Consider the following 21,297-nt stretch of genomic DNA (forward strand, 5'->3'; position numbering starts at 1 on the left):
TAAGTTGGCTAGTGCTCTTCAGTGGTTCTCTGCTCTGAGCTGTGCCTGCTACCTTCAGTCCAGAGCTCTCTGTTTCCTCTCCAGGACCCGGATGTCCAGCCTGCTGCTGGGTGGGTGGCGGGGGTGGGTGGGACACATGCTGCAGGGGGGGAAATTGAGGCAACCTGACCACTTCAACAGGCTTTCAACCCATCCCATTCCAGCATCTCTTCTCTTTCACCCCCAATTCCAGAGGTACTGGGGCTGCCATCCTGAACCCTGTAGCAGTTCCATCCTGTAAATGTGGATGGTTCCTGTATTAGAATGGCCAGCTTTGTGCTCAGTTTTCTTGGGCCTGCTAAATCGTGAATATTTATCCATCTCCCTTCCAACTTCCCAAATGATGTTGCTGTGGTTCGTGGTTCGCTTCCCTCCCCACCATACTTCCAAGTTTGTGGTTGAAAACACCAACACTAACATCAAAAGCTCTACTGACATTTTAGTGGGGCTTAGGGGAGGGAGTCAAATTATATTTATGCTTTGGAATCCCTGTCTTTACCCAGAGGTCTTTCCTCTGTAGTTGAAGGCAAATCAAAAGGGAGTGGACATAAGCAAAAGGAAAAAAAAGTTCAACTGGTAGCTGTTAGGAAGGACAAATTAGCAAGGAGATGAATGAGTTCCTGGAAACTGATTTGGAAAAAGATGAATGAATGAATGAATGAATGAACAGTGAGCTCTAATCCTTCTTTTTACATAGATAACTCCTAGAACTTCCTGTGGGGTAGCTGTGCCCGGTCCTGCAGCGTGAAACCCTCAGATAGAAACAACAATATGAAAACGACAGATTTTAGAGGGAGCACGGCTGTGTTGACACCTTGATTTGAGACTTCACAACTGGAAAACAATCATTTCTATGGTTTTAAGCCACCCAGTTTGTGGTTTGTTATTCTGGCAGCCTTGGAAAATGACCACAAGTCTCAAATGTGTGCACCGGCCCTTGCTGGCTCCTCTGTGGTGAAGCCCCTCTGGAGGGCCTCCCTCGCTGCCCACAGCTCCCTGCTCAAATGCCACCTTTGCAGCCCACAGCTCCCTGCTCAAATGCCACCTTTGCAGAGAGGCCCGGTCCAACTGCACCACCGGAACTAGCCATGCCTGCCTCTCTGCATTCTTTGGCCTCTTTTATTTTTTTCCATGGTTCCTAGCCATACCTGACTTTATATTGTATATCTTCTGTTTACTGTCTGCCTTGCATCCTAGAATGTAAGTGTCATGAAAGTAGAGAGTGTAAGTCACGGCTGTAGGCCAGTGCCTACCATGTGCCTGGCCTAGGTAGGCTCTCCATACACACTGTATTTGTTTCCTTAATGAAAGAGCTACTTGAGAGTCTGGTTTACTTTTTTTTTTTCTTTTCAGTGTGTGATTGCCTCTCAGGTGGCCCCACTGGGGACCTGACCCACAACCCAGGCATGTACCCTGACTGGGAATCGAACCTGCGATGCTTTGGTTAGCAGCCCATGCTTAATCCACTGAGCTATGACAGCCAGGCCGAGAGTCTGGTTTACTTTTTAATTGTTTAGCCTTTACGTTAATTTGCTCACAGTAGACTCTCAGTAAATATGTGCAGATGCACCTTAATAAACCCATCGCCACTGGTGGGCTTAAAGGCTCTGCGAGGTTACGGAGTCAAAATGCGTGTCACACCGGCCTGGGTTGGGTGGCCTCTTTGCTGTAAAACAATTGTGAGGGCAATCGATCAGATCTCTCTGAGTAATCATGTATTTGCCTCGCTCGGCCACTGTGTCTCTTGCCTTGAACACCACCCCCACTTGCCTGCTGTTTTTCTGATTAAGGAAACAGAATTGAGTAATCTAAATTTAGTTTGTGTAGCTCAGAGGTGCCAATCATGACAAATAATGAATTAAGCCATTCCCCTCCTTCCCTGAAGCAGTGAGCTGAAACCAACAAATGCATTTCATTTAGGACCACAGGCCAAACTGGCAGTTCTGCCTGTGACAGGAGAGCCTGCTCTTCTCTCCTCGCTAATGAAGTCACCGGCTCCGGCAGGCAACCCTCCCGCGGGGCGTGGGGGGGTTCCCGCTTATCTGCGCCGGCCCAGAGGCTGCTTTCGGCCCTCTGTTTGTGAGGAAGCCGCCTCTAATTTTGTTACAAATGTGTAAGACAGAAAAAAAATGCCTTTATATAACATGAATATATAAATAAAATGCATATATACATGTGAATCTCATATAGTTTTGTAAATGACTTTAGCCTTTCAAGGGCCTTTCTAGTTTTCTTAGTTAAACTCATACTTAGAATTCAAAATTTCTGGGTTAAGGGCTATTTTCTAGTCAGTTTTGAAAAGGACCGATACAAAGCACATTTTATTGGCTTTAATTTCAGAAGAACATAAAAATTAGTTGCTGGAAAGCTGCTCTATGTGATATTAGTAAGAAATAAGCCATAGACTAGAAGTACCAATCGTTATAGTACTTTCTGTTGGAAAAAAAATAACGAAGTTCTGTTTCCATTTATAATCTCTGAGTCTTTACATGTGCACAAGGAGGCTTTATTTATTTACGTATTTGGAATTTTTATAAAACATCTCTTTCTGCATAATGATTCATCTACATTGTTGCTTGTATCAGTACTTCATTCCTTTTTTTCTTTTTTAATTTTGTTTTTCAATTGCCATTTACATTCAGTATTATTTTGTGTTAGTTTCAGGTGTACAGCACAGTGGTCAGACAATCATATACTTTACAGAGTGATCCCATCGATATTTCCAGTACCCACCTAGCACACCCTGCATAGTTATTACAATATTATTGACTATGTTCCCCATGCTGTACTTTACATCCCCAAGAACCAGGAGGTTTTATACATGAGGAACTTTGACTAAGTTTTTTAAGTCAGTGACAATGAAAATACAAGATGTGAATAAAATGTATGAAATGGTGCTAGTTCATTTTTAAGATGTCATTATGTTGATATATTTAATAAAGCATGTTTTGCCAGCTCCTTCCTCCTTTCTGGGCAGACACAAATTCCCCCCCTCCCAGCTGTGGATGATGTGAGACTTGGCACCTTTACGCCCTGTCACTAATCGGCAGCGTTAGCCTGGGAGGGGCCAGAAGACCCCTGGTTATCTCCACCCAGCAGGAGGGCGCACAGCACCCAGGCTTGGAGGGGTGACTTATCCAGTGCTCCCAGAGGTCGCTGAGGACAGCCTTGTAGCCCAGACACCTGAAACCTTTGGCCTTTTCTAGAAAGTTTTCTGGCCTTGTCTATGCTTTTTGTAGCTCAGCACTTCAGAGTGTTGAGTGTTTTTTGTGTCGTTTATCTAAAAGACATAGATTTAAGCTTTAGGTAGAGAAATATATTATCTATAAAGATCACCTTCTTAATGTTTGTTACAGGAGTAGAGTTAGCAAAATGTATATGTAGGAAAGCAGTCTGATGATGCTTGGAGCAAGTTTTACTGTGTTTTTCAAGAAACATCTCTTGTCCCTGATTGGTGTGGCTCAGTGGCTTGGGTGTCACTGGTTTGATTCCCAATCAGGGCACATGACTGGGTTGTGAGCCAGGCCCTGGTTAGGGGCTTGCAAGAAGCATCTGATTGATGTTTCTTTCCCTCTCTTTTTCCCTCCCTTCCCCTCTCTCAAATACATAAAAAAATATTTTTTAAAAAGGAGCATCTCTTGCTTGGATTTGAAGATCATGCAGGTAACCTGAAAAGCAATCCCTTTAATTAGGCATTTTACATTGTTTTCATAACCACAGAAGGGCTAACTTCAATAATAAACCAAGTCAATCAAGAGCTGAAGTTTTGAAATTGGCTTTCGACCCAATCCAGGCTTCTTCTTTGTGGACTGTTGCACATGGCTTGCCCCCTTACTTTGCCCAAAGGTTAGGGAGGACTTCTCTGACCCATCTATTTCGAATTACATGAGCCTCCCCTCCCCCATCTCCCTTACGTTGCTTCATTTTTCATTCTAGTGCTCATCAGCACTCAAATAATACATACTGTGATTATTTTGCCCCTCCCCTAATCCCAGTGTAAATAAACCGCGTCTATTCTGTTCACCGCTGTTGCCCCAGTGCACACAGCCCGTGCTCGGTGCTTGTTCAATGAGCGAACGGTGCCTGGGACTTTTCTGTTGTAAGGGTTGGTCTTGTTCTCCACAATGCGCTGAACACCTGGGCAGGTCAGGGGCGTGGAGGTGCGGGAATTAGGACTGGCTAGAAATGAGGGAGGCGCCTGTACCCTGCGGGGACACCATTCCTGTAAGAAATGCACTCGTTACACTGGTTTTCACGTGTCCTAATGCTCTCACGTTATCAGTGGAATGTTTGCTTTCTGGTCTCACCTGTCACACTCGGCTATACAGAGACACGACAGAGAAACTGAATAATTATGTCATTTGCCCCTAGTAAAAAATAATTCCTTTTCCTATTCTGAAAACAAAGCAAAACAAACAAAATAAGTTCGGCACAGTTGTGTTGTAATTAAGCAAGCAAACTGGAGAACTGAGCCCAAGTCCTTAATATCTAAGTCATAGTAAGGGAAAATACCTAGAAGTCCTTTGCTGAATTGCGGCTGCGGTTCCTGCCTTAGGCAGGTTAGCTCAGTCAACCAGGGCATTCGTCCAGCGCGACAAGGGCTGTAGTGGGACTTTAATGCACGGATCTGTTTTGGTGGCAGAGAGGGGGCCACTACCATAGCAAGGGGCCCTGGCTGACTCTGGAGGCGGTGCTGGGCCTGGGCGGGCTCCCAGAGGGGGGCGTGTCTTTGCCTGGCCCCGCCCCAGGCCCCAGCAGCGAATGAGTGGGCGCGCCATGGGGTCGCGTACGAGACCACGCCGGGCATAAGGGTTCCCTGGGGTTTGTGGGGACGCTCAGCCGCTCGGAGCCGTCGGGGCCGCAGCTGAACGCGCCGCCGCAGCAGGAATCCGGGCCCGGGCGGAGGCTGCCCCGGGAAGGCTTTCGTTCGGCATAAACATGGCTGCGGCCCTGCGAACTGCGGGCGCTGTCCTCCGCGATCGAAGTAAGTAGGGCCGTCGCTGCAGTCGCTGACACCGGGGTCTCTGCGACCGCGGGGACCCAGGGCAGCCCCTTGCCCTAACCCCCAGCCCCCATCCCCTGGCCTGGGGGGCTTCCGGGAGCGGCGGCTTACTGCCCAGGAAGTTGCACCTGGTGGGGCGAGGGACAGAGAAGGGACTGGACACGGACCCTTCCCTGGGAGGGTCGAGAGTGGGGACATTGGTCACCTGAGGGCCCTGGGAGGCCGCGGGGAGGAGGCATGCTGTCCCACCGGTCAGCTGGATGGATGGCTGTCAGCAGTGGCTGTATTTCTCAGAGTCTCGGTTCTTAATCTGCAAAGAGTGATGATAAGCACAGGATTGTTGTGAGGATTACGGAGGGAGAGACGTTGTCTTAAGTAAGGGCCTGTCACAAGGAGGATTGTAATGTAGGCATTGTCCGCCGAGCTCTAAAGCGTCAGGAGGCTTTGGTTAGAAGTAAATGTTACAAAGATTTACCTAAGGATCTTAGAGTTTGCAAAGGGGAAACACAACGAGGCAATACTCAGAGTGTTCCAAAGGAGAAAGAAGTCTGAGAGTTTTATAATAAAAGCACTTTTGGGGGGAAAAATCAGTCCTGCATTCTTAGCAGGTGGATTGGCTTAAGACGGGAATCTTCCAGATGTCCAGTGCTTTGAATAATGCAACCTTCTCTTCCTGAGGTCATTCTGATGGTTCGCTGAAGGTTCGATGTATGTCCAGACATTGATGCATAAGGGACTAATATGCATCCAGGTATTGACACGGGATTGGGAAGTTCGGAAATTTAAGTTCCCAGGCTAATTAAGGCAAGAATAGAATCGTTTCCTTATGCCTCGGCTTACTTTCTTTTAATAACTTCGCAGCTTGACTGTCATGACTCCATTTTATTTCCTCACTCTTACTCTTCAACATCACCACCATCACCATCCGCATCTACCCTTGGCTTGCTTCCCTGGTGGTGGAGGGAAAGTACTGGGAGACAGAAGGCATGGTCTTTAAAGAGGAGGAAGCACAGTGGCAGTAAGGGGGCCAAAAGAAGTTTCAAATTGATCTTTTCTCTCAATGGCCCTTCTTGTGGCAAATAAAGTCTGACAGTCTGTAGACCGAGGTCATGGAACAACATGAGAAGCTTTAAATGATGTGTTGTTCAGGTTGTAAGTAACTAAGTGGAAGGATTCAGAAACTGTAGCAAGTAGATTTGATATCCAGTTGTTTTACAGACCCTGATTTTAGGATGTAGTTAGAAAACTTTAATCACCTAGCTTGGTATAAAAGATTTAGTATTATCTGGTTAGAAAAAATTGAGTAGTATTTCTGAAAACAAATCTGAAAGTAAAAGTGGAAAAGTAAAGTTTACATCCTATGTTTTTAGCATATGGCTTCCTGGGGTGTACCACCTGCCAAGTTTATACACATATATACACATATATGCCATATATATAGTGTATCTATCTATATAATTAGAAAGCTGGTAGAATAATGAATTCTTGTTTTTCTTTGTGACTTTTTCTTTCCAAATTTTCTACATAAACATGTATGTCTTTAGTAGTTAGAAGAAGAAGAAAAACCTAGAATATTTTTTTTAAAAACCTAGAATAAAGAGTATCAGTGTTCAACAACATAGAAGATTTTGGCTGCATACCAGAAAATAACAATTATTTTTTTGAAGCTTCCCCTCCGCAAGTGCTTATCAATAGTCACAATATAGAACCTTATTTCTGTTAGTTATTTAAATGATACACACAGGATCTGGCCGAAGTAGGGCCTGCTTGGGTGGGGCTAGTAGGCTAATAATATGGATGTAATAATTTATAGTTTTAATTTGAACATTTCACCTATAATGTCATATGCTATGCTTGAGAGTGGTATTGTTATGTTACAGAATGACATGCTTATGATTTTGTAATAAAAACTGAGCATTATTTGTGCGGAACCCTGTATTTTTATAAGTCCCTTTTGCAATAATCCTCAACTCCTATGTGGTAGAAAGGGATTGCTCTTTATCTATGAGCTGAGGATATTGAAGTACTTGTGTACCTTGCTTTTTCTATCTTCTTCTACCTACCCCACCCCGATCATTACAAAATTAAATATCATTAGGTTATTGAAAATCATTAACATAATGTTAAATAATTTGGTTTTGGAGAACCAGTTGATAGCCATGAGCTTCTTTAAGTCACCGGTATAGTTTGGGATGTTTCTCCTGTTGGGTTTGTCCAGGGGTAATGAAGTATTTTTTTTCTTCCATCATCTTCTCTTCTGCCCATCCCTCAGTTTTATAGCCTTTAGTGTTCATAGAGCTTCCAAAGGTAGACCAGTTGTCCATGTCAAGAGTAGAATGACCTGGTCTCAGTTCATAAGTGGGCAGTTACCTACTACTGAGTAGAGCACGTCCTCAAAGAACGTTGTTTTGTCCAACATCATTTTGTTATAATGTTGATGAGATGCCTCCAGGAGTTAATTCTTGTTTATATCAGTTAGCCTAAGGTAAAATTGGTTTCATTATGCGTTGTTGTACTTAAAGTCGTAGAACCTATTGATGACATTAAGTGAGGACTTACCTCTTGTTAAACCACACACGGTGTGCTGTCTACTGTTGTTGGGTCTGGACATAGATTTTTTTTTTCCCCTAATCTTCACCACAGCTCTGCAGGACTGACCTTATCACCCTCCTACAGATGAGAACAGTGAGACGTGGAGTAGCTCAGTGGGTGCCCAAACATTGCCACGCAGCGTGCTGGCCCCCTCAGGGGGTTCTGCTCGGGTCTGTCTGGCTCCGGGACGTGTACTGTCTACACCACCCAGTGCTGCTTGGGCCTTCGGGCTGCTCTTCAGCTGTGGGCGGAGTCCCAGTCGGCCCTCTGGGTGATTGCTTCAAACTCCGTTAGCTAGATGAACACGAATCTTTTGGTAGAAGACACTCATTGTGTTTCTAGACTCTCCAGATCATTAGGGGAGAGGTGTGTTTTAGAGAAATCTGTGGGAGGTGAGTGTAGTAACTCTAGATCCCGAGCAACCCTCACTGTCCTCTGAGAATTCGTTCAGCCTCAGAGAAGAGAGTTTTGTAAGCAGAGGGCATTGCAATAGTTCGGCAGTTTGAGTAGCTGCCTGCTGCCAAATTGTTCTAGGTGTCAGTTGGAGACTCTCATCTCACCCTTACCCCTTTTTAAGGTTCACGGGAGGAAATCTTATTTTATTACCAGCAGTCATATTACGGGGTGCCACAGTTCTGTTCTCATACTCCATGGGATCTGATATTGTCATCTCATTCACACAAGGAACTGCAGAGTCTGAGGCGTGATTGAGAATCTGGCTAGAGCTCATCATGCAGTTCAGATTGAATGCCTCTACAACAATGATGTGTGGGTTGATGCAAGGCTTCATTGGAGCAGAACTGAACTTCTTTATGTCAGCCTTGGCGCTTCCACTCCCAGTTAGGGTCATTCGGCACAAGCTCCTGAACTTGGCTCTGTCGGGAACGGGCACCGTACAGATAGCTGGAAATCTAAGTGGCCTGGAGACGCCATTCTCCTGTACTTTGTGGGCATTCTAGGAGATAAAAATCGGCAGGTGTCGTCCCTGTGCTCTAGACACTTACGAATAAAACTAATGCCAGCATTAATCACATGTGGCAGATCCTGTGCAGAATGCTGTACTGATCGTATCTGCTATAACCCTCACGAGGATCCCGATAACAGTGTGTCATCATCTGACACGGGGGTGGGGGCGTGGGGGTGGCGGAAAACTGAGGTTCAGAAATGTTTTAGCCCGATCCCAGTCACATTACTAAGTAAGTGACAGAACTGGATCCCAAGTCAGATCTGCTGGTCACCGGTTCAAGTTCCTTACTAGGACACCTGTGATTCATAGTAGGAGGAAGGAAGGCGACTGACCTGTAGCTGGCCTCAAACCTGTTGGTTTGAGATTACAGACAGGAAGAGGTCAAGTGTGCAGTGTGCGGCTGCAACCAGGTGTGGCCCACGGACTGCTCAATTCAGGTGGCCTCTCCAGGCCCCACTAACGCTTGTGGGGCCCAGGGCAAGAGTGCGAATGGAGAACTGTGTATCCCCTGGGGGACAGCCACCTAACAAACTATGAAACATATTCTATTTTCCCACGCTGATAAACAGACCTTCACAACAAACGACCTGGAAGGGTGCAGTCTCGAACTCCTCAGAGCCCCTGCAGAATGTGGAGGCCCTGGGAGACTTGCGTCTGGCCTGCAGGCTTCCCTGCCTCCCTTCCCACTGCCAGTGCACCCCCCTGTGTGGACTCCCCAGTTTGTATGCTCAAGCTCCATTCTGGCCCCTGCAAGCAGCCTCTCGTTGGGTACCCTTCGGGGCAAGAATGGCATACACTGGTGGCACGCTCAGCCCTCAGGAGGATGGATCCAGGAAAGAGACCTGTGCAGACCCTGGAAGTGCGTGTGGGGCTTCGGGGGCAGGGATTCTGGGGCCCCGGGACCCTGGTCAGGAATATGGGCTTTGGCCTCTGGGGGTCCACAATTCCTTGGCCCTCCAGACTGTGTACCCCATGGGATGGGGCACAGCTGGGGGAGCGCCAGAGTGGGCCTCTGAAGGGGAGGCTCCCCCTTGTTGGGATCCAGGGGCCACCCTGGGGCCCTCACTCAGCATGGCTGCTGCGTTGGAGGAGGCGTGCGGGCCAGTGGGAGATCTGCTCAACTGGTGGAAAACCAGCCCAGTCCCACTCCTTCAGCCAGTGGCTGAAGAACCCTTTCTGCAGGCTTCTCCCTTTCATCTGAGCAGCATGCGGTCATCAGTGACTTTCATGAGGTGCAGTGATTCTCATGAGGCTCCAGGCAGGTCCTGATAAGCCATCATAGGGGGCACTACCGTGTCCCCTCAGAGAGGCCTTCACCCGCCTGCAGAGCAGTCCGGGGTAGGGGAGGCCGGGGTCTCACCTCCGCCATAGCATCTCCTTAGAGTTCAAATCCAGGAATTCAGCTCTGAGGACCATTTCAGAGGACATCACTTTCCAGCTGTATTTCATGCTCCCACTTTAATTTTGTCACAGTGGTGCCTGGCAGCTCGAGGGCCCATCAGCCGTGGAGGTGCCGGTCGGGTGCAGCAGCCACAGCGGCGGCCGCCACAGAAACAGCCCAACGTGCCAGAAGCCCGAACCCTCAAGTTCAGCCAGGGAAGAGGTAAGCGTCCAGTCCGAGGTACTAGTAAGGTGTCTCCTGACCGATGCTAGCACCCGCCGAGGCAAGCGCCCCAGAGGAGTGGGCCAGAAAATCCAGGGTGCAGGGAGCGGGGTGTCATTTTCGTGGCTTCCTTTCAGCAGCTGTTCTGCTGTTCCACAGGTTTCATCACCCGCCTCCTGCGTAGGGCTTTGAGAGTTCTTTTTCATTCTTACAGATTTCTGAGTCATTAAGTAATTGATTGACTCATTTTCCATCTTTGTTGAGGGACCACTGACAAATACAAAAATCCCACAGGCTTTTGTTAAAGGACACGGAGTTGACTGCAAGCGGTCTGCAGATCATGTGGAGTTTAGTTATGGGACATGTCACACAACACAGGTTACATGTATGCTGGAAATGTATTTAGGAACCTGATATAATTACACCTGTGAAATGTGTGCCCTGTGCAGGATAGCGAATAATGGATCTACCAGGAATTCCCGTAGTGAACTCTAACATTGCTTTTCATCTGTTAATACAGTGACCAGAATTGCAGATGACGTAATATGATTGATAATTTATTGGAGAAATAAAGTACGTGATTCGTACCTCGCCCCTGTGCGGGTGGCCGTCAGCAGGCCTGCCGTTGTTGCTGGGCGTTCTCTTTCGTGACAGGAGCCACGCCTGTTCTCGAGTCTTCCCTGGTAGGGAGGCGGCAGCAGACTGTGAAGACAGTTATTTGAATGAGCGCTTAGATAGGGCACTGCCCTTTAACCCTAAGCACAGTGAGAGAAAGTAGCGATGCACTATTTAACCCCTTGATCTCTCTGGTAGACCACGTGTTCTGTGAAAGTTACACGGCTATGAAAATAAAATAGTCTTACTGTGTGTTCGCTGTTTTTCATTGGCGCGTGGGTTGCGGTTTGCCAGACCCTGCTGTGGAGGCGGCGCGGACCCTCCGGCCAGTCGCGCCCTGCAGGCTGACCACAGAGTGTAGGGTCGAACTCTACGTGTTGCTGAGCTAAGTTTTTGTGGGGTGCCCTTCATAGTTCAAAGGGAAAAGAACTAGTATTTTGAGAGTCTCAGAATATAAAAATGGCAAAACGCTGACATCTTTCAAAGGGAGAAGTTTTCAGTATGTTTTGCTGCGTGCACTTTTCCACCCAAACAAAGGGACGCTCCCTGGCTCTTCAGACCTCGGTCTCAGGTGCGCTCTGTCTGGAGGGGCACAGGGACGGAGACCCTTGACTAAAGCTTTGTGCTTCACAGTCCGGAAAGGGGGCGGCAGAGGAAGGCTTACTAATGCACCGTTTGTCATGCACAACACGGCTTTGAATGAAGTGCATGTGTATTAGGTATTTTCATCTCTCTCTTGTGTAAGATCGACATGCTTTGCAAAACATGGGTGTGCAGGGCAGGGTCACATCCCATGTGAAGACACTTTGGTTGGGAGCTCAGGTGTAGATGAAAACCAGCTCTGAATCCCATTTGCCCATCGACACCCTCTGGGGCTTAGGTGGGTCTGCTAGCCTGGGGTTTCTTAACCACTAATCTGTTAACTGGCAGCGATCCATGGAGAGATGCACTTAATTTATTGTGAATCACAGATTTTGAAAGTGAAAGACAGTATCCCAGGAGAATACTGGTGATCTCAGCAGAGAGATTAGGGGAATATTACAATTTCACAATAAAATGAACCTGGATTGTCAGGTATCAAGAAAAGAAAACCAAACACCCTTGTTAATCCATTGCAAGGACTTCTGGTCAGAGCGGGTGGGAAAGCTGTAGAACAGTGACATCTTCAGTGCAGTCATGTGGTCTAATAAAAAGGCTAAACCCCCTCCGTCTAAGAGAGTGGTCTCAACTGAGGGTAGGGGCATTCCCCCCCCAGGACATATTTGGCCACCTCTGCAGACATTTTCGGTGGTCACACCCGGGGTGGGGTGTGTGCTCCTGCCCTCTGGTGAGTAGAGAGCGGGCCTGCTCCCAAACCTCTGCAGCGCCCAGGACGGCCCTCCGCAACCGAGGACTGCCCGGCCGGAGACGATGATGTGAAGAGCGACTTTAGTGAGTCTTCGTAATGGGGTGCAAACGAGAAAATCCCTGACTTCCTTGTGATGCAACATTTTCCTTTCCCAGGAACTGGTTCTGATTTCGAAAATTTAGCCTGCAAATTTAGACTTCTACCTCATTCACCTGTAGGGTGCTTGATCAAGAAACAGCTTCCACCTGTTCAGGTTTGACACACTGCCGTCTGCCGTTGCCAAATGTTGTCAACAGTTTAACAGCTGCAAATAAAACGTTGTCATAGTGGCATTCACTTTAGAACGCATCAAGGACAGTCTTCCCAACAAGAGCCGTCCCGGCAGGGAGTGTTTAGTCACAGCGGCAGCTGGGGGTGGTCTGACGCAGGAGGTGTGAAGGTGCATTCGTGATAATGGTGTTTTAGATAAGCCTCAGACCAGTTATTCCTCAGCTGCTCTGTCAGGAGTGGCTGGAGAGCATATCCACACAGTGGAATATTATTCAGCATGAAAAGGACAGAAGCACTGGTTGATGCTGCAACGTAGATGGATCTTAAGAATTGTATGCTGAGTGAAAGGAGCCAGACTCAAAAAGTCACATATTATATGATTCTGTTCCTATGAAATGTCCTAAATAGACCGCAGACCCAGAAAGGAGATTAGTGGTTGTCAGGAAGGAGGGGTGAGGCGGCGGGGAGGGAGGAGGAAAATGGGGAGCGCCTCCAATGGATACAGGTTTTCATTTTGGGGGTGATGAAAATGTTCAAGAATTAGATAACTTGTGATAGTCACGCAACCTTGTGAATACATGGAAAACCGCGGAACTGTACAGTTTAAAATGGCAAGTGTTGTAGTCTGTGAATTATATCTAGATTTTTTTAAATAAAGAAAAAAGAATGGAAGATGCACTCTGGTGTTCCCTTTAGTTTACCCACGTGCAGGCTCCCGTACTGTCATCTCGTGGCTCCCCATTCACGGGGACACACAGGCCTCCAGTTCAGGGCCCCGTCCCGGGCTCTGACCTCATGGTTCCCAGGCTCTGGTCTCGGTCTTTCAGAGGCTCCCAGAAGCCCTTGGGACGCACTGGGTCCTGTTCTGGGTCCACCTGGCCCCTGGCAGGGGCAGGAGTAGAGAATTCTTTCTGGCCTGGCTCGCTTTGGGCTGTGCAGGCTCCAGACGTGCTCTGGACTGGAGGAGTTTGCATTTTGCCTAGGCCTTCTGCATTTTGATTTCTCAGATGCTGCTTGACTTAAAACTTTTATTCCAGAGTTTTCTTTCCTTTTTTGCTTCTTCTTTCTCATTCAGTGCTTAATTCTTTAGCCTGAAACTGCTTTGAGTAAGTTAGATAGTTTCTTACAGGAATTGCCTAAAAGAGTAAAGACAGGTACTGGGTTAGGAAGCAGGGTAGCAAGAAGTAATTGAAGTCAGTAATAACTTAATTGGATAATCAAACACAGAGAAGGTAAGAAAAAGGCTGGTGAGACAAGGGCTGGTACACAGTTACGGGGAAGCCCAAGGCTTCTCTGTGTGGGAAAGAACTCACTGTGCTAAGTGACTACGTACATCATCCATTCAGTTCCCAAAACAACCTCCAGAGGCAGGTGGTAGTCTCTGCATTTTACAGATGAAGAAACTGGAGTTTGAAGAGATCACATAACCTCTGTATTCGTAAGGCTTTCACGTCACTGGCTGCTCCTGCCTCAGGAGGATGTTAGGTCCATACCTTGACCCTCGATCCCCAAAGAATCTTTGGGGATCTTTGTTCGGGGCGCCACGTTAACAGGGAGACGTTTTGAGGCCAGGGAAGACCCCTGCCAAGGATGGAGCTGCGTGACGAAGGCCAGAGGCTGAGCTGGGCCACACGGACCTGGAGGCCTCGTGAGCTCCCTGGCAGGTGGCCACGGGGCGGCGGCGAATAGGTCTGTGGGTCTGCACCTTCGCATAGAGCAGGTTTGATGAGGGTTTGCCGGCCACACCAAGAGCGTGCCCTAGAGGAAAACGGAAAGCGTTCCCAACCGGCTGTTGCGTTCCATCCTCCGCAGGAAGCCGAAAACCGGAATACTGATGCTCAACATGGGGGGCCCGGAAACCCTGGGCGACGTGCACGACTTCCTTCTGAGGCTCTTCCTGGACCGTGACCTGATAACGCTTCCCATCCAAAAGTAAGGTGCCCGGGGACGCCAGCACTTACTCACACTTGTCCTGCGCATTTGGCCCTAACGTGTCTCAGTGCCGTGGTTTCGAAAGATAGGCGACTCACCGCGGGTCTGGTGGGGGCTAGAGCAGCACTGGGATTTTCTCGTGGGCGTGAGGAGGGTATGACACTAGGAGAACTGCAGGAGAGACACAGCGAGCCGGCGAGTGTTCTGCCGGAGCCCTCCCCTCCCACAGCGCTAGGATTGCAGTTGTCCTGGCCCGGCTCAGGGGCCTTGGAAGGTCTGCGGAGACGTACTTGTTCTGGGCACTTGACAGCTGGTTGACACTCAGTTTCTGCTGTGGATATAAAATGCACACTCGTCATATAATAAAATGCCAGGAGGATGTAAGTGCTCACAGTGAGAAGCAAGCGTCTCCTTTGCCTGGGGCTACAGCCTCCCAGGCGCCCACCCGGGAGGTGGGCACTGCCACACCCCCTGACAGTCCGTGCGTGCCCGGGCACAGCTGTGTACACACACATATATACCCCCTCCCCGTTTTTACACAAACGCGAATGCAGCCATGCACACTCTTGGGTACTCTGTGATTTTTTCAAATGTATTGTACCTTGGAGATTGTTCTATAACACACTGTGTAGATCTGGCTCAAGTTTTTCATGACTAAAGAATCGCATTGTGTGATGTGCCTTAGTTCATTTAACCAGTGCCTCACTGATGGCCATTGAGGCTGCTTCACTGATACGTGAACGTTCTTATACATACACCTTTGCTCATATATGCAAGTATATCTATAGGGTTAATACGCTTCTTCTTACATTAAGAGGAATAGATGCTTCCTAATGTCTTATATGTCCCAGCTGCTGCCAGGGGCAGGCTCGAAAGGTGTTAAGATCATAGCTAGCACACACCCAGGTCTCCTGAACTGTCAGAGTGCTCGAACAGCTTCTGGTGGCTGCCCCTCCAAGGGTGCCTAGTTTCCTCTCTAACCGAGGCCAAGAGAGCCGGCCCTGGTCAGTGACCTGAAGCTGACGTTCTTAAAGGCTTGATCTTGTTAGGCTCTTACAATTTTGCTGATCTTTTTCTTACTGAGTAGAAAATGTTTCTGAGGTTGCTAAGGTGGAATAAAACCCACTGACCTACCTGTTGAATGATTTAGTAAGCTGGCACCAATCATCGCGAAGCGCCGGACGCCCAAGATCCAGGAGCAGTACCGCAGGATTGGAGGCGGGTCCCCCATTAAGATGTGGACGTCCAGGCAAGGGGAAAGCATGGTGAAGCTGCTGGACGAGATGTCCCCGCACACAGGTAGCGTGCCCCCTGGCTCACGTCTCACGAGGTTTGCTCTTTCCAGGCGGGCACAACGTGCAGAGCACCGCTGGGTGCCCAGTGCAATTCGGGGTCTCAGCAGCTGTCAGTGTGTGGAGCTTCCCAGGCAGTGCACGGTCATTAGTCCTCGAGGCATTTTCCTTTGTCCTCGGCTGCATTCCCTTTTCTGTGACTTCCTTATGTCACAGATAAAAGAGCCAAAGATTTGGAATATTCGTCTCAAATGGCAGTTTGAGGCGTGTGTGAAGTTGGAGGAAGGGACTGCACACTCTGGGTAAAAGAGGCACATGTTCTTGCTCCGGAGGGGACTCTTTGGGGAACGGATGGAGGCTGCTGCCGTCGCCTTTTCTTTCTGTGCGGATGGCCACCTATTGGATCAACATTAGACCCGGATTAGGTAGCTGTCGCTGCAGCCGTGAGACCGGGCGACTTTCAGCAACTGCTCTTAGCTCCCGGCCCTGCCGCCGTCGTGAGGCATCCGGTGCCTCGCTGGATGAGACACGGAACAGAGAACTGCACCCCTCTGACAACCGTCCTTGGGATGCCTCTAACACAGAAAAATAACGTGCAGAACGAAACGCTGAATGCACGCGTGAGCCCTAGGTGCCATATTTGGTTGCATTTGAGGCACCACTGATTGTAGGGCACACCACTGTTTCCATGTAACAGTGAGCTATACACACAAAAACTCTGCTGATTAATTAAAAAAACCTTTAAAATGTACTTTAGGGAAAGAGAGGAAGGAGAAGAGAGGGGTGGGAAGAGCCAGTCCTTGATTGATTCCTGCATGTGCCCTGACCGGGGATTGAACCCGCAACCTTGGCATAAAGATGATGCTCTAACCACCCGAGCTACCCAGCCAGGACCTCTGCTGGGTAATGTTAAGACAGTGTCTATTGTGGGTACAGATCAATATGAGAAGTGTTAAAACTGAAAGGGGCCTCTTAAGCCATGTGAAACACATTACCTGCAGATACATTTTAGGGCTTCAGGATCAGGACAGGAGCATGACACAGTGGGGACCCCCACGGAGAGCAGCCCTGTGGAGAGGCAGGACCCCAGCCTTTCACTCGCATCACACACAGACGGGGACAAAGGGCTGGAGCCCTCGGCAGATCATCTCACTTGGAAAATTGCTCAATTGAGTCTCTGACTATTAGGTTTGCTTCCTGCCCTTCCTTGTGGCTCAGGGGCATTTCTTACACGGTTCAGCCACACGCGCCACAATGTAGCTTTTAGAAGGTTGTGTGGGGGAAACTGGCTGATGTCCGCTCACACCTGCCTGACAGGGAACAAACCCTGTAGTCGTCCACAGTGTATCGTGACAAACGGTTTACTGTGAGTCGGGCCTGCAGTTGCTCTGCTGTCTTCAGGGGAAACGGGAGGCAGAAAGATGGCTGTTTTTCCTGTTGGCAAGTAGAGTCGTGCCCGTCCTGATTAAGGGCCCTAGCAGAGCTGTCAGGCGTGGAAAAGGAGTAGAGAGAGAGAACGTCTCTCTTGTCTCTTCCAGGTGAGGCTGCTGGGGTGTCCACACCAGATAGGCCGGCAGGCGCCTCCGCCTCCCAGGTTGGCCTGGGAAGAGTCCCGGGGACGAGACTCCCCCACTCCGGGCTGTGCGACTGCAGGCAGATTCCCTACCCCACTGCGCCTCACCTCGGAAATGGGGATGGTAACAGAGCCCCAGCCAGAGGGTCGTTGTGAATATTTAATAGGGCGGTCCCGAAAGGCATTGGCGTGGTGTGTGACAAAAATTCAGTAAATGGGAGCTGTGATTATTGTTTGTCTCAGGCACAGAGTTCATGGTCTGACATAAATAGCATTGTGCTCACACCTCATTGTATCTCACACCTCTTTCTCAGAGTCAGGTACAGATCAGACATCTGAACGACCGTGCATGCCGAGTTCATGGGCTGGAAATTAATGAAGTTGTCCTGCTTAAAAATCCAATTTCTCCGCTCCTTTTTTCCATTTTCCTAGTTCTCACCGAAGCGCGCTCACTGGGCAGCCACTCTGAGGGCAGACTAGGCTAGGCCAGTGAGTCAAGAATTTGGGTCTCGCTCTGGCAGGTGTGGAGCCTGCCCGCTGTGGTGCTGATAGTGTCCAGGAGGCCCCTCCCTGCCCTGCAGCCTGGACAGCCAGCCAGCGGCAGGTGCAGCCCCACCCAGCAGGGAACCTTCAGGAACCTTTGTGTCATTGGCTCAGGGTAAGCCCAGTCCCAGAGAGCGCACTGTCATTGTTCTCGGTGTGTTTCTGCAGGCGTCTCCAACGGAACAGTTCAGCAAGCCTTATCTGTCCTTCCCAGAGGGTTGTACCCTCTCGCACTTCAAAATGCGGCCAGCGCCCTGCCTTTATCTGCGAGGGCAGCCCCTGCACCTGTTAGTCTGCAGTATTGAGGAACTCCCGAACTCCAGGCCCTTGTGAAAGTCTGCCACTTTTCACAAGGGTGGAGGGAAAACGAGAGAAGCTGGCGCGCCTGCAAGCGCTGGGGGTCCTACTGTGTCAATCTGATAATAGTATCGCCTCAAGATAGATCAGAGAGCCAGCGCCGCCTCAGCTGCACCTTGGCTCGCCAAGCGCTCCTTAAACGTGGACTCGACGATACCTTGGTGGCAGTTTCAGGATGAGCCACGTAATTTTGAGCAATCGGTCATTGGGAGTTTGCTCGCAGGGCCGTTTCCTCCGGTGTGTGTTCACTGCAGCTCACCGTATTTTATGCAAGGGGATAGGAGGTCGGTGGCTTAGGGACCGACAGCTGAAAACGATTTCATTTACGCCCTTTCCTCCCTCTCCTCGTGGTCCCCAAGCAGAGGTCGCTGAGTCAGACCGTCCTCCCCACGTGCAGCCGCGCCTGTCTCCTCTCCGCGTTCCGCACCCGTCCTCAGCAGCACGCTCTGCTGCTTCAGGGCTTCCCGGGGCCCGTTACTGAGGACTGGTGTGTGTGTGTGTGTGTGTGTGTGAATCTCTGGAGATAAACAATAAGTGTGTTTATCTTTCCCTTCACTTTAACCTAGATGTTTCTTGTGTGGCAGCCGGTTAGTGTTATATTCGTAGTTGCAGCCCCTGCTAATGGTTGGACAGTGACATTGTCTCGGGTTATTTACTTAATGTTTACGTAGTGTCTTCCGGTATCATCACTGTGCTGAGTGTGTTAGGTGTAATCCTTTGAAAAGACAAGGAAACAAGACTGGGTGACTTGAGGAAACTTGAGTTTCATGATTTTCTATATGCCCAAGAATTATGTGGTTGTACGTGCTTTTAAAATGCAGGAAAGAACCCTGGCTGGGGTGGCTCAGTTGGCTGGAGCATTGTCCCAAAAGGTTGCAGGTTTGATCCCCAGTTGGGGCACATATGGGAGGCAACCAATCGATGTTTCTCCTGTCTTACACTGATGTTTCTCTCTCGCTGGCCCCATCTTCTCTCTCTAAAATCAATAAACATATTAAAAATAATAAAAATAAAATGCAGGGGAAAAAAGATGCAGGAAGACACAGGAGCAGACAGGAGGGATTGGTAAAGCCTCGTGGGCAGGGACACAGACGTGGCTGACGGGGGCTCTATAAGGTGCCAAGAACAGTTATTTAAAATCCAACTGAAGCATCATTGTTGGGTGTTTTCTATGTATTAAACAAGAAGAGTCATTTTAGTCATTTGTTACCAATGAGTTTGTATCGAGGATTCCAGAACTTTTATATGGACTGAGTGGCCCGGGGCCCGAGGGCACAGGAGGAGGGACCTTGGGTGGTGGAAGTGGTGGGGGCGGGGAAGGGAGGACCGTGGGCTCTGGGATGGGCAGAGCCGAGTTCTAATTCCAGCTCAGCCGTCTGCGGGGTGTGACTTCAGGCAGGCTCATTAACCTTGGGGGTCTCTGTCTCCTTGTCTGGAAAGCGGGGTTTAAACAAGAGGGGATAAAAGGCCAAGTGTCTACCGTGGTGACTGGCACGTGAGAGGAGGTTCCTAGTTCTTTTCTCCCTTCTCATGAGTCTCTCTTCTCAGTGAAGAGCAGAGAACTAGGCACAGAAGCTTGAGTTTTAACAGCCACTCTGCTGAGTGAAGTCGTGTGTGTGTGTGCGAGGGGGGAGGTTGGTCCCGGGCAACCGTGATTAAAAGTCTGGGTACCAGCTGACGACTGGATACGGTCCAGGGAACAGTCTCAACCTCCTCACATTGCCCACACCGTGCGGAATTAGGTGAACTGTCCTTTGTCCTGGACATTGTGTTACACTTGGCCACTCAGAGGAACCTGTATAAAGATTAATACTTTCTCCTTTCCACACGTGCTTCCTCATAGCCCCGCACAAATACTATATTGGATTTCGGTACGTCCACCCTTTAACAGAAGAAGCAATTGAAGAGATGGAGAGAGATGGGCTGGAGAGGGCTATTGCTTTCACGCAGTACCCCCAGTACAGCTGCTCGACCACAGGTAAGGGCTTTGCTTTGCAGCGGAGGGTGGAGCGGGCCCTGGCAAAAGTGACCAGGGAAGCCGAGCGCGGGAGGAAAGCGTAAGTCCTGCGTGATTTGAACGGCAGATCCAGCCTGTCTGCCTTACGCTCAGGAGTGCAGGTGTCCGCGTGAAATCTCATGGTTCCTCTCTCCCTGGAGTTATGGGCCAGTCCGCTGAGATTGCAGGCGGTGGTGGGAGGTGGGGCTGCTAGTGTTCGGGGCCCTAATGCAGTTGTACAGTGCAGGGAGGGAATTTCAACCAGCGGGCTGTGAGGATTTTTAAAACATGCAGAACCTGACCGTTTCGTCAGGGGCACCAACCCCTTTTCTCTTAGATTGTCAAATAAAAAAATGACAACAATTAACCCAACAATAGCCCTCTAGTGTGAACGAATCAAAGTTTTACCTGTCAGATCAGCAAAAAAAAGTGATACCTTTCTCAGTGTGCTGCAGAATTTTAGTAATTAGTTTATGTGTGCCATGAGATGAAAAAGCAGGTACAATGGATCAAGAATGAACCTTAAAAATAGGTTGTGTAATAAACCTATTTTCATGGCTCTCCTAGTATTCTTATTAATGTAGCAAAAGTAATTGCTGTTTGCATTTTGAAAGCAGAGGTGCCCACATAACATTAGAAATGCTGGTATTTTGTTTGTTTGTTTGTTATGTTTCACTTATGGGTTGGTTACTAATTAAACCAAAGCCCAGTTTGAGGTTTCCTCTGCAAACTTAGCATTCTAGATTTGGGGAACTATTACTGTGTGTCATCTCCTACGTACTTGACTGGAGCAGGAAAATAGCCCACGTTTGCCCACCCCTGCCTCATCGGTGGTAGGGGAAGCTTTTGTGGTCATCCCCCCTCCAAGTACACGTGTTTGTGTTCTGTTTCATGGATTGGGGTCAGCACAGTGTCGCTCCCAGATTGCTTTTGGACATTAGTGTGTGTTATTTCTAGCTGTGGGGAGCGGCTGGGAGACACCTGCAGAGCCTGCTGTGCCCAGGGCACCCAGGGAAATGCCTGGGTCCTCAGACGCCTGCAAGAGTGTGAATTGTGATTTCTTTTGGAAATGTACCTCTAAAGCTTCAAAGCGTCTGGTACTATGTTATTGGACAGTGAATCAGATTTTATAAACTTGCACTTTTTCCCCAAATTTTTGAGGGAAAAA

The 21,297-nt window shown here is 48.9% G+C and overlaps 1 protein-coding gene across 2 annotated transcripts in view; it reads left to right on the plus strand.

Annotated features, from left to right (window-relative positions):
- Window positions 1-4,778: 4,778 nt before the first annotated feature.
- The window catches only part of FECH (ferrochelatase), a 30,493-nt gene continuing 13,974 nt past the window's right edge, over window positions 4,779-21,297 (plus strand). The window contains exons 1-5 of one of the 2 annotated variants that reach the window (XM_028524141.2): window positions 4,780-5,023; window positions 10,074-10,203; window positions 14,249-14,368; window positions 15,519-15,667; window positions 19,977-20,111. In XM_028524141.2, the coding sequence (XP_028379942.1) occupies window positions 4,978-5,023; window positions 10,074-10,203; window positions 14,249-14,368; window positions 15,519-15,667; window positions 19,977-20,111 (580 nt within the window). In that variant the 5' untranslated portion in view covers window positions 4,780-4,977. Of the gene's footprint in view, window positions 5,024-10,073; window positions 10,204-14,248; window positions 14,369-15,518; window positions 15,668-19,976; window positions 20,112-21,297 lie in introns of both variants that reach the window. The other variant, XM_036010173.1, reaches the window with a different exon arrangement.

This window comes from Phyllostomus discolor, chromosome 9, assembly GCF_004126475.2.
Source record: "Phyllostomus discolor isolate MPI-MPIP mPhyDis1 chromosome 9, mPhyDis1.pri.v3, whole genome shotgun sequence".
NCBI lineage: Eukaryota > Metazoa > Chordata > Mammalia > Chiroptera > Phyllostomidae > Phyllostomus > Phyllostomus discolor.